At 39.3% G+C, this 13878-nt stretch overlaps 1 protein-coding gene across 3 annotated transcripts in view; it reads left to right on the forward strand.

The window, feature by feature from the left end:
- The window catches only part of lyl1 (LYL1 basic helix-loop-helix family member), a 15976-nt gene extending 2599 nt beyond the window's left edge, over positions 1-13377 (forward strand). The window contains exons 2-6 of one of the 3 annotated variants that reach the window (XR_008387322.1): positions 737-1593; positions 5051-5145; positions 7071-7712; positions 9924-9976; positions 11549-13377. Coding sequence is in view for 2 of the 3 variants with exons in the window: in XM_053638353.1 (XP_053494328.1) it covers positions 1022-1593; positions 5051-5145; positions 7071-7651 (1248 nt within the window). In the remaining variant the exon portion in view is untranslated. Of the gene's footprint in view, positions 1-664; positions 1594-5050; positions 5146-7070; positions 8012-9923; positions 9977-11548 lie in introns of those variants that run through there. The other 2 variants (XM_053638353.1, XM_053638351.1) reach the window with 2 other exon arrangements.
- Positions 13378-13878: the final 501 nt, after the last annotated feature.

Raw genomic sequence — 13878 nt, forward strand, 5'->3', positions numbered from 1 at the left:
TTATGGCTTTGAAGCTTATTTGTTCCTCATCTTTCCACATACAGACCTAATAGTTACAATATTTGCATCATATTAACAGCACTTTTCCTGTTTTATTATAAAATGCAATTTATATAGATTCATGTGTATGTATATGTAGATTCATGTATATTCATGCCATTTAACTGAGCGGTTAAATTTACTAGCATTTAAAGACACTAACAGGTAGAAATGCCAATTTTGGATAAATTGCATCTACTTATAATGAAAATCTCAAAATTGAACAATAATATGTTTATTTTACTGGTTTTGCTTATTTGTGATCACAGCAGTGGTAATAGTTTCTTAAAATCATGGCCTGAATGTCTGATATTTTACATGAGCATTCCTATATGCCTATTTATTACAGATTATTACAGAGGAGCTGATCAAAATGTTGATTAACTCCGACCAATTGTTGAATTTGCTAATTATGCAAAGTATTCAAATGTACGCTTGTTTATTTAGACAAAGCCTTATTTTTATTTTTTTTAAAAATTAAGAATATAAGCAATCCAGTGGCTTAGATTGATTGTGATAGTGTTTAAAAAACACTTTATTCACCTGTACTATAATCATACACACAATAATAGTAGATAGTGATCTACAATAATACAACCACAGACCCATGTCTATGCTCTTGCAGGCTATGGACGCCAATTTATGAGCCACAGTCTCACATTTCTGCAACCTCTGATGATCTTTTGCATTTGTTTAGACCCCCTCTGAGTGGCGTTTGAACTGAAAATAAAACTAAATGCACCCTGATGAGACTGACGACAAGGGATCTACAGACAAAACATCGCAGATTGCCTGACTAAGGCATATGATTGAGTATTCGCAAGGAAGAATAACAAATCTTCTGAGAAATGTCATCAACATGCACTGATCCACACAAGCCAAGACGCAAAGACGTTTAACACTTTTGAGTGTGTGAGGGCATAGAACACACAGAGTTTGAACTCTCTAGCTAGAGAGAGAGAGAGACAGAAAGAAGAAGACCATGATGGAGAAGTTGGAGTCCACTGTATCCCCATCCCCTGCTTTGTCAATGACTGACCCCTTAACTCCTCCACACACTCACTCGCCGTGCACCAGCAGCCCCGCATTTAACGAGGCTAATGGTACAGAGAGTGACACGAGCACAAACCCCAGCAGTCCTGCTATATCGCAACTTACTGAGGAGGCCAATGTAGAGGAGAAAGCGACAGCAGCTGAACCTGCTACCTCACCCCCAAACACAAACATCCCTTCCATTTCTACTTCCACAGCCACATCAACGTCCAATTCCACTTCCACTGTCGTCCTCTCCTCTCCTCCCTCTTCATCCCCTGCTCCACTGCCCCCTAACATCCCTGTGATCAGTCTGGCTCACAGTAAACCCCCTCTGCCCCCGATCCCCATAACTGCTGCTCAGCTCACCGCACTCCACCCAATACCCACAGTGCCACACGGACCTGGGGAGCTCCGACTGGCACAGCTAGCCGCCTTCTCTGGGGGTCCGACAGCCACGGTGCCTCCACCGAGAGCTCTCCTGCCTCACCAATACCTGCCTGGACACCCTTTACTCAATAGGTAACAGCTCACAGTGCTATACTTTCACATTACCTCTTATTTTACATATCATAATATCACATGAGGTTAGCACATTTGCCTCACACCTCCAGGGTTGGGGGTTCGATTCCCGCCTCTGTCTTGTGTGCATGGAGTTTGCATGTCCTCCAAATTGTCTGTAATGTGTGTGAGTGTGTGTGCGATTGTGCTCTAGGTTGGATTGCCACCCCGTCCAGGGTGTCCCCCACCTTGTGTGCGCGGAGTTTGAGTGTTCTCCAAATTGTCAGTAGTGTGCATGTGAGTGTGTGTGCAATTGTGCTCTACGATAGATTGGCACCCCGTCCAGGGTGTCTCCTGCCTTGTGCCCTGAGTCCCCTTGGATTGGCTCCAGACTCCCCTCCACTCTGTGTACGAGACGCGTTATGGAAAATGGCTGGATGGGTGGATGGATGGATGTACATAACAGGAAGAAATGTTCAATAAACAATTGTATGTATGAGTTGTAGGCAGTCATAAATTATCATTATTACAAAAATAGGTTTAATATAAATTGTGTTGAGACTAACGTGTGTATAGTAAAAATGATGAGTGCACATATTAGGCACAATCATGGATACACAAAGACTTCCTGGTATTTCTACTTGTAATAACCTAATCTTCATCTTACGAGCAGGTGAGAAATGTTCATTGCTAGTAAGCCTCAGTCTGGGGTTGTGATAGCTTGTAGCTTTTTATGTAGGTATAGCATTATTGTATCAGATTGGCATGCCAAAAGAAGAGGATATAAGTATATCAGTGTCACATGGTCAAAAAACTATGAAGACCATAGAAAAAGAGTAAGTCTATTGTGGACTGAATTAATGCTAAAGTCAATGAACTAGCATTATTCAGTTTGTTTTGTCCTAAATCTAGCACTACTTTTCATTTGTTATAGTGCATTTAGGATGTCTGGAAGTATTTCTTTAACCATTTAGAACCTACAGTATGAAATTAAATAGAGGACTGCCGCTCACCAGTATTGACTCTTGTACTGATGCTGTATGACAAAACCAAAGCAGTCTGCTCGCCTGTTCAGTCAAGCTCAGGTTGAATTGACTTTATTTCAAAAGTTATTGATGAAGCCTCATTTATTGACATGGCTCGATAAACAAGGCAGGAACAGATTAGACTGATGTTGATCCAGCTTTAGCTGTTTATAGGGGTGCCAAATTGTCTTTTCAGCATTCAATGAAAGATGTTCTCTTGATCTTTGTGCTTACAATGTTTTCAGGAAATTAGCTAGGAAAAAAAAAAACCAGCGACCGATTACTACAGCAGCAACCCATGACTTATTGCACAAGCATTTGTCTGCCTTCTTTTGTTCCCTTACAGCACCATGCTACAAACGTCTTTCTACTGCTGTTATGTAAATACTGAAATTCTATTATATGATTTCTATATTGCGCAAAAGAAGTGTGCAGGGTGATTGAAAGGTTCCTGTTTTTCGGCAAACTTTGTGTCTTAGGCTTCAAATTCAATAATTTATAGTAAAAAACAAACAAAAAAACAAATCAATAAAGTACTCACCATTCACTTTCCAATTACATTCATGTAATTATCCAATCAGCCAATCATGTGGCAGCAGCAATACATAAAATTATGCAGGTACAGTTAAAGAGCTCCAGTAAATATCTGAATGGGAAAAAGTGTGATTTCAGTGACTTTTTGGTGCCAGAAGGGCTGGTTTGAGTATTTCCGAAACTGCTGATCTACTTGGATTTTACACACAACAGTCTGTAGAATTTATGCAGAATGGTGCACAAAACAAAAAACACCCAATGAGCAGAAATGCCTTGGTGATGAGAGAGATCAGAGGAAAATGGCCAGATTTGTTTGTGCTGATAGGGAGGCTATGATAACTCAAATAACCACTCTTTACAACCGTGGTGAGCAGATACGCATCACAAAAGCTATGCAACAACTTGATCAAGGCGTGACATTTAAAAGGCGTGAAGAAATCACACTTGCAGGAAAGTCTTTGCAGGAAGCCTAGGCAAGGGTAAAAAATAAATGTAAACATTATACACATGATTTTGGTGAAATATATTTATGGTTTGCTAAAGTTGAGGTGTAAAATAATAGGCATTAAACCCCAATTCAATGTACTTTGTGTCATTAACATCTGATAGGTTTCCCAGGCTTCAAAAACTACATCTATATATGTAGTTTATATGGAATAAAATTTTTGTGCCAAAAGAATTGAACGTAACTTTCCAAGAAATGAACATATATGAACAATGAGAGAGAAGAAAAACCTTCTGAAACTGAAAACAGTGAACTCAATGGCAAAAATTGAACATGGTCTTCAAATAAACACGTTGTTTGCTAACAGTTTTCTAAGCTTCATTTTCACTAAACACGCTCCGCAAGTTTACGTTCAGCATTATGGCACAAACCTCTTGTGTGGGTGGGATTAACAGTGATTTACTCTCATTGGCTAGTGAGATTTGGACCGACAGCTCCCTGACCAAGAAGTAGAGACTTCAGTAGCATGAATTTTGGAGAGCGTTCTGGATGCGGTTCTCTGTATAGTTGTAATGTTTTTCTTAATTCTCAGTGTATATTTTTTATTGTTTCTTGAAAAGTTATGTCCTGTTTCTTTGGAAACTTTGTGAAAAATGAACCATAGTTCACAAAGTTTCCAAAGAAACAGGACGTTTTGGACCTTTATCAGCTATACAAGCAAATTGTTTCTTGTAGGAGGATTACAATTCAGAAAATCTATTTTAAATATTCCTTTTTTTAGAGAGAGAGAGAGAGAGAAAAAAAATGCAATTATTATAAAATCCAATGAAAAGGATTTATTAGTGGAAAGAGAAATATTTTCTCCAGTAGTCTGAGTGGAAAATATTGAGTGGTCATACATATTTGCAGTTTATGCATAACATATGAACAAGTCGTACATAAAGTGTGTCTCTGGAGGTTTTTTTTTTAAAAAAACTTTTGCGAAGGCCAAACGTATGACTATGACCCCTATATCCTCTGTGGTTGACTCATCATAATGAGGTCAAGTTCCTCAAAACAGTTCAAGGAAAACAGATTTGTAGAAAAGGTTCTAATTTAACAAGCAGCCTGACTTTCAAAAACTGTTGCATGGTCCTGTGTCTGGAACAGGTAAAGATCTACATCGACTCGCTCAATCATTCACTGTACAGATGTAATGAAGTCAGGTCTCGACTTGTCACATCATCTCAATCAAAAAGGAACTCCCACAGGAACTCATCAAACCCTAGATAATTGCTTTTTATGGATTTACCCCTCCATGAAATGGTGGTTAAACTGTGTAATTTGCTACGACAGCCTGTTTTTGTTTCCTGGGAACAGATTACAGGATTACAAATGGCCACATTAATGATTGTCTTTAAAATATGATTGGTTTTCAGATCAAATCTGCCTTTTAAACATTTTTTTTTATCTACTTTGTTTTTCCCTCTTGCAGCGCTTTTCTTAGTCCCTCCAGTAGTTATGGTTTCTTCAGCAACAACCGTGTTAAGAGAAGACCATCATCCCACTTTGAATTGGATCTCACTGATTGTAAGTTAACACATTCCACAGGCCTATCTAGTCGTACGGTTCTCCAATTAAGGTCTGGGGTATACCAGCATAACTAGGGGAGTCTATCATTTTATTTATTTATTTGTTTGTTACGGGGTATGGCTATAAATGATGTCAACTACATTACTTTACATTTACATTTATAACGGCTCTCTAATCAGAATTTGAATAGATTCTATGGGTGGAAAGTTTATGTATGTTTTTAATTAACATAAATCTTCCACAGAACCCATTTTAACTCTCTGGCTCCAGTAAATAGTCAGAGAATAGATTATTGTACATATTGTGCCTAATTTTTTTTTTTAAACAATTTGTAAAATACATCTGTAACGACAGGGTCCATAAATGTTTTTTTTTTTTTTTTGCCTTGATTGTAAAACATATGAGAACTCTGGCACTAGTCAACTCTAATGTTCATGTTGTCATAAATAGTTAAGATTAAAGTGACAGGGGGCATGGTGGCTTAGAGGTTTGCATGTTTGCCTCATACCCCTGGGGTTCGAATTCCGTCTCTGCCCTGTGTGCGTGGAATTTGCATGTTCTTCCTGTGGTTCGAGGTTTCCTCCAAGTAGTCTGATTTACTCCCCCAGTTCAAAGACATGCACTGTAGGCTGATTGGCATTTCCAAACTGTCCATAGAGTGTGGGTGGGTGTGTGTTTGTGCCCTGTGATGGGTTGGCTCCCTATCCAGAGTGTCCCCTGCCTCATGCCCTGAGTTCCCTTGGATAGGCTCAAGGCTCGCTGTGGCCCTGTGTAGGATAAGTGGTACAGAAAATGGATGGATGGATGGATTAAAGTGAAAGTTAGTCACAAGAGTTAGTGATCATAGAAAAAGGATATCCAATGGAAAGAACAAGAGTCCAATTAAATAACTTTTGCCTAAAATTTGATGTAGTACCACATCTGGAACCAGCAACCAGTTCTGTGGCACATCACTCTCTCAGAAGTGGTGTTATTTTGTCACCATGAAATTGCAACTCGAGCAACTTAAGTGTAACTGCCATTAAAATGACAGTATGTGAGTTTGAAAGATATTCGATAAACACTTGTGAAGCGGTCGTCTGAAGAAGGGACTGTTAACTTCTCATGATGATTCTCAAAGTCTGAAAGTGAGCTTGTACATTCAGTCATTCGTGTCATTTTCCTTTTTGCTCTGTCCATTACTGGTACATGTAATTACTTAAGGTTTCAGCGCTTAAACTGGTAGAAACATGGCTCAGTTCTTTAAAAGGTTTGCTGTTTTCCTGACTCAGCACTGGCTTCAGCACCAACATGGGATGGTAGTTCCCTCCACTTGTGCAGTTCAACAATCACTCCTCTTACCACTGTTGGCTGAAGACGCACTGATGTATGTACTGATCGCAGCACATGATATTAAATTGGAGGCAAAAAATCTGACACCTTACAATATCGTGATCATTTATGGAATATGTCCTTATCCATAGCGACTTAAATTCATCTCATTTATACAACAGAGCAGTTAAGGGCTTTGCTCGAGGGCCCAGATTGGTGCTGGGATTTGAACTCACAACCATCCGGTTAGAAGTCCAACAGCTTGACCACTGAGCTACCACTGCCATGCTTGACAATGGAACTATTAGAGCTGAGCAAAAGAGTTGAGTATTAAATCACAAGCTCGATTTGATGGTACAGTAAGAATGATGTGGGGCAAATTATTACTGATGCCAAAAATGAACCTTTCTGTCTATTCATGTCTTTTTATCTTTGAAAGATGGCTCGTTTAGACCAGCCGTTCCTGGCTGCATGCGTGTCATCCTTTTGCTCATGATTTGAACATCACACAACTACATTACTGTATGTCATGTTTCTGTGGATTATGTATACCATGCATGCTGGAGCTGTTCGTTGATGTTATGTGACATGTGTTTGTGGTTCTCTCTCAGGTCCTCCTCAGAAGCTGGCCAGGCGTGTTTTCACGAACAGCCGTGAGCGCTGGCGTCAACAGAATGTGAACGGTGCTTTCTCGGAGCTCCGAAAGCTCATCCCCACACACCCACCAGACAAGAAGCTGAGCAAGAATGAGATCCTGCGGCTTGCTATGAAGTACATCAACTTTCTGGTGAAGCTGCTGAATGACCAAGCCAATGACAGCACCGCACACAGCCTAACGGACAGCACCGAGGAGGACACGAGCAAGATGAAAGGTGCAAACCAAACGATGGGGAATGGCGACAGAGACTGCAGTCATGTCCTGCACCCGGACAGCACCTCGCCATCTCAGATCACGCCGCCACCTCCTGCAGTTCGCCTGGCGTTAGTCACTTCCCACCGTAACAGAGACTCCACTGATTCAGTCATCGCTTTGACTGCATCGCCCGGCTCCAGTTGCTATGGCGACACAGACAGCGAGGAGACTATAGGCTCACAGAATTCAGGGATTGTTAAGACGAGTATTAGTGAAGGGATGATGGAAAAGATGAAGGAACAGATACAGACTGTTATGGCGGGTGGATACCACCGATGACATCACCTGTGACATCATGTTGAAACACTGAAGCACAAACTGACAAAAAGAGGAACAACTGGTCAGAATATATATAGGGCCATATATATATATATATATATATATATATATGTGTGTGTGTGTGTGTGTGTGTTGTTGTATTTTTGTGTGGAATTGTGATATTATTATTATGATAATGTTTCAATATTGATGTTGGTTACTTCCCTCCATAACAGTGTTTCAATTGAGACGTTTTAATATTTTAATTTTAATATTTTTAGCGTCTGAGAGGTTTTCATGTTTGACTCCATTACAAGGACACACACTGTCCTTGTAATGTTGTGGCACTTTGAAGTAAAATAAACACGCTGTGTATTTGGAGACCTTTGTACTATTGTGTATCACAGACAGCAGGAACAAATAGGAAGTGTGTGTCTAATTAGCAGCAAATAAACATGAAGGATTTTATTACAAAATTGGTGAAAAGATATACTTCGAATGTTCGGAAGGGCTACATCAAGCCTAGATAGCAAAGCGGTGCACTTACCACTTCTGAGCCACCAGAATGTACAGTCAATTTTGGCCAGAAGTTAAAGTCTTGGTTGAAGTTGAGCCATTTTTCAGATTCCAAAATGACACGCATCCCCTAAACATGGCTGCTTACATTCAGACCACACTTTCATTTGCCATTGTTAAAACTGACACTCAAAAATGGATGTCTGAGATCTCAATCAAGGATGTGGAATAGGGTAGATAGCACTTTTGTCCGAGTGTGTTACGATGCCTTGTGACGCATCATGAGTCAAGATACACTTATCAGCATCTCTTCTCTTGAGTTTCTGTCACCAAAGCAACAACGTAGGCAAACAAGCTCCTCCTCACCAGAGTTAAACCAACCTTTATTGCTGATAATAATAATGCTAATAAACCTAGAAAGCTAGGCTAGTTAATTAACTGCTACTGATATTAGCTAGGACTGGTAAGAGGATTGTTATAGCTACAGCCAGTGCTTTTTCTGTAAAAAATAAAAAACCCAAGTATGAAAGCACATTGAAAAATTCCACTCTTCTGGCATAAGTTAAATATCATGTCATAAGTATGATTCATACACTATGTTTAAATGGCAGGGAATTTCCCAGCATTCAGTGTCTCAGAAACACCTGCTCTAAGAAGACCAGTTAGCACCCACAAGCTATTCACTATTAGCATTCACTATTAGCAAAATTAGCATCTGAAGCGAGGAATTTTTAAAGCATCAATCAGAAATCAATTATTCTTACAAAATAGTGGAAGAAACTCTTGGAACACGAGGCATGTGAGAAATTTCTGGTCAAGAATGATTTACAAATGGAATTAGTCGGTTGTGCTGATAGGATTGCTTTTAAGCTTCAGTAGTTGATTGTAACAATGCAGAAGTACTATTTCCTGTGAATAATGAATTCCTTCTGTTTCCCTTAGTTTATTGCATCATATTTATGAAAGTTTTGAAAGTTTAGCATCACATTTCAGGCGTATCGGGGAACGAAGTAAACAAAATAATGATTGCACATCCACCTACAAGTCCACCTTTAATACAAACTAGTCTATAAAGGAATACTGGTGTGTGTCTATGCTTTGTTAAGATTTAACATTAGCATGCTCTATATTTGACTAAGCTAGCTTCTTGATTTATTGGACTTTGTACTGAAGGGTTAAACAAGCTAATATCTACCATAAAATAATGCTAATAGCTGATGGAATAAGATGACATTTCCATGAAATAAAAACGTTGGGTAATTGTTAAGGTTCGGGATGCGGCCCTGAAATTGACCAGGTGCGGTGAGTCAAGATTCATTTTCTGGAAATTTCCACTGCAAGACTCAGTGTCAGCCAGAAACATTCTGAAGTAAAAGAAATGAGCTGCATCTGCAAAAACATTTTTTGCTCACGTTTAACATAATTTATAATTTAGTTGAAATTATAGTTCTGCATTATCTCGACATTGTTCAGGCAATAACTTTTTCAATGTGTAGTTTGGCCTGAGAGCATGACATTTTATCCTGCTGACCAAAAACAAAAATGCTAGCTAACATTATCCGAGCGGAAAACATGGCCGAACCTGGCTTATTGTAATTAGTAAGACAAATTAGTATTGTTTTGTACAACAATCTAAAAGATTAGATGGAATGCTTACATAATTACAGTATATTTATAGTTATCATTAAGTTATCTTTTTTTTCTGGCTGCTGCATATGCAGTAACCTTACTTCTAGCTAGTTAAAAATGACCTTGTGTTTTCTCTGTAACATTTTAGGCCAAAGGTCATAGGCCATCCAAGATGGCTGCCTGTCTAGAGCTGCATACATGGTAGGATTATATTTCTAAATATCTCTTAAGATGATAACCGTCAACCTTCGTTTGTTGATATTTTCTTTATTTCATAGTTTTGTAATATTTTTGTTTATATTATTTAAAAATTCTGAGTTATTATAGTTATAGTTATTTTTGTGTAGTAACTAAGACAATGGGGTCAATTCTGTTGTCTTCTGGCCTCTGGTTAGATGATTGTGAAAAGCGTAGCTTATATATTTATTAGTGATGAGTCTAGGGAGTTTATGGGTTAAAGATGAACAATATATTTATTAGAGGTGGAAAAAGTGAGGCAGGTAGTAAAGAAAACAGGATAAATGTATGATGATAGGCTGATATTATTTCAGGCTGGACAGTCACATACAAGAATATCTTGGAAGAAGTATGTCTTTTTTTATGTACCTTTAACACTTTGATAACACTTTACCTGGTAATCCCACACCAGCTCCCAAACATATTCTCCTCCTGTAGTTATTTTTATTATCCTGTAGATTTGTCTTAAATTTTAAATAAAACCTTTATCCTGTGGCAGTGTAAGTTACTCATCACCAGCGCTGTGTGGAAGAGTTCTTTCAGAATCATGGGCTGCACATCTCTACCCACTCCCCTCCAGATAGTTTAGAGTCAGATCAGCAGTGCAAGCCAGCTCAAAGCTGGATCCTCCATCCATCATTAAGCTATAAGGAGCTTCCGTGCTGCTAATTGAGGTGTGTTGAGCTGCACAAATAAAACAGCCCAAAAATAATATTCTGAAAGCATTTTTGCTTTAACTATGGAAAAGATGACTAGTCAACTGCTTATTTTTAAATGAATAGCTATGCAACCCAGGGAGCACGGTGGCTTAGTGGTTAGGACGTTTGTCTTGTACCTCTGGGGATGTGGATTTGAATCCCACCTCCACCTTTTGTGTGTGGAGTTTGCATGTTCGTGCTTTGGGGTTCCCCCAGCCAAAGATATGCACTGTAGGCTGATTGGCATTTCCAAATTGTCTGTAATGTGTGTGCGATTGTGCCCTACGATGTGCTTGTTCTCCGCCTTGTACCCGAGTTCCCTGCGATAGGCTCCAGGTTCCCCTGTGAACGATAAGTAAAGAAAATGGATGGATAGTCATGCAACCCCTATATATATATATATATATATATATATATATATATATATATACCTCTATATGGTTAATTGTATGGTATAAAATCATACAAGTATATTGCCACACATGCATGCTATTGTGTCTTGCAGATGAGATATGGGTGTTGAGTGACTAGTTGAAAGATTTATTATTGTAAACTGCCAAACTTAACAAAACAACAGGGAAACTAGCAACCTAAGCGTGAAAGAAGAGTAAAGGGGAAATCACTAGACGACGTCCTGGAACCGGACATAGTTGGGTTGTGAGAATCGGACTGGACAAAAAAAAAAGCATCAGCTTTTAAGGCTGTTTTTTTTTCACACGGCGGCTGGGAGTCCCCGGTCAGCGGCAGGGTCAGGTACCCGGGGAGGTCAGCAAAAGATACATGACTATAATGGTGACTATACTAGTGATCCTTAATGCCCTTTCTTCTCCTCTATCAGGTGTCCAGGAAGCAGTGTTCAGTTGGTGCTGTCTCATCAGCAGCCAGCCCACTTCCTGACACAGATCATGGGAAGGAGCTTACGGAAAAAAAACTAATGAAAAATGAAAATCACCACCAAGCGGTTTCTCTGACAACACACACCACATCCCACAAGGAAGGGAAACTTGCATAAGTGTGTAACAAGGCCGCAAGGGAGCCACAGCCTCTGTTTCTCATCCTGAGTATCATTTTAGATGGGGATGTTATCATTTTAGCTGAGTTGTTAAGTAGGCAATGAGGACAGCTTGTGCCCCCTCCATCTCTAGACTCTGATACTGTATGAAAAGCTCTAGGGGGGCTGTAGTGGGGGCGGCGGAGTGGTCTGTACTGCAGAGATAAACCTCCCTGCTGGTGCCCTCCGTGCCCTGGAGCAAAGCATTGTGGGCACCACACCCTCGTTGCTGGCACAGTGCTGGGCCACCTGCTACATTTCATAATTCCTGCTGTGGTTACTGCAGTTACGACATCCCTGATGACACGGAGCACTTCCTCTGGCCAGGGTCACATGCCACAAAGAGACACACACACACACACACATATAGTGCTACACTGGAAAAAAACAGTCAAACAGAGCTGGAAAACAGGGTCAAAGGGTCAGCTGTTTATATATAATATGTTGCGTTGCAAACAACATAAATGCTATAATTACTTTCTAACTACTTACGGATTTCAGCTGGTTCCTTGCTTTACCTTGCCTTGGAGAACTGCTTTTTCTTAGCGTGTTCAATACTTTTTTCCCCGTGTCATTCCACTTTATTACACATAACTTTATTTATGGACTTCAATGTTGTGAATTTCTTGAGTAAATACCAAAGTCTGGTGACAATTTCATGTGAATAGCCTCATTGGAAATATATTTACTGAAGAAAATATTGACGCGTTCAATACTGATTTCCCCCACTGTGTATTAAAAGCAGCCGACCACTGAATCTGATATGACTTGGAGCTGTTTCAGTGTAATACAAAGCAGTGCAATAAATGCGATACATTGGTGGGAAGTCCACCATAAAGTGTTTTGGGTTTTGTGTTGTTTTTTTTTTTTTGATGTAAACAAACCTTATAGTTGTACATTACTTTTTTCCAGTATGACCACCATATTGAAAAACATCAGGCATACAGGAAAAACCCATCCTGAATGACTTTCATACTAATCTTTATACTTAGCACGTGAATTCTTTATTGGCATCCAATAGTTATTTTGTAACGAACTTATGAGTTTAAACATCATTCATCGGCATAGACCTTTAGTCTTTTCCAGCTCTCTCACCTCCTCATCTGTACGCTCTGCACAAACAGATCAGCTTCCAAAGCTTCAACTTTCATGCTAATACCACCGTCAACACCATCATCTCATAAACTGATTACTAGCCAAACCAAGTCTCTGCTGTCCCCTTGGCCTCGATTCTAAATAGATGGCGTATTTTAAAAGAGAAAAGAAAACCATCCTGTGTGTAAATAAATATAAACAAATATGAATCATTGAAGTGTATGATACAATTATGTAGATTAAGATGTTGTCTCCTTAGCATCACACTGTACAGTATTTGCTTAAGAACGCAACACAGTTTTCCACTGACAAAAACACCCTGTAGTGCTACTGCTAATATTCTTTCTATCTGTGGCAGCATACCATCATGGGTTTATTAATCATCAGACGGATTTAAATCCTAACTTTTGCATACAGTTAGCAACAGCCTTCTCTTATTCAGCAAATAAAAAAGTTTTAAGTGGTTATGGGGCACAATTTCCAGTCTCCCCTCAACTTGTTATTTTAAGTAGAAAGATATGAAATAACCACTTTGTTTGATGTTGATAGGAGCTCTAGGTTTTGCCCATGTTATAGCTAACTGCTTTATAATATTCAAAGGTGATTATTAGTCATAAAGTTTGTGTAGTACACCGCAAGGCACTGTAAAGGATAGTGGCATTTTTGTTACAACATAATTATAAGTTATCAAGCATTTACTTATAGAAAATTGTTAGAGCTTTATGAAGCGTGTGTGAGTGTGTATGTGAGTGTGCCCTGCGATGGATTGGCACCCTGTCTACGGTGTACCCTGCCTTGTGCCCAATGCTCCCTGGGATAGGCTCCAGGTTCCCCGTGACCCTGAAAAGGAGTAAGCGGTAGAAGATGGATGGATGGATAGTAATGTTTATATTTTAAAAAATTGCTTACATGGGATCATTACCAACCTTCCAATGAATTATAATCATAGTTATAATGATTTATAAATATCAGCTTCATAGAAAATACATTTAGGGGTCTGATCAAGACAGGTGACCAGGCCT

Source organism: Ictalurus furcatus, chromosome 12 (genome assembly GCF_023375685.1).
Source record: "Ictalurus furcatus strain D&B chromosome 12, Billie_1.0, whole genome shotgun sequence".
NCBI classification, from domain to species: Eukaryota; Metazoa; Chordata; class Actinopteri; order Siluriformes; family Ictaluridae; genus Ictalurus; species Ictalurus furcatus.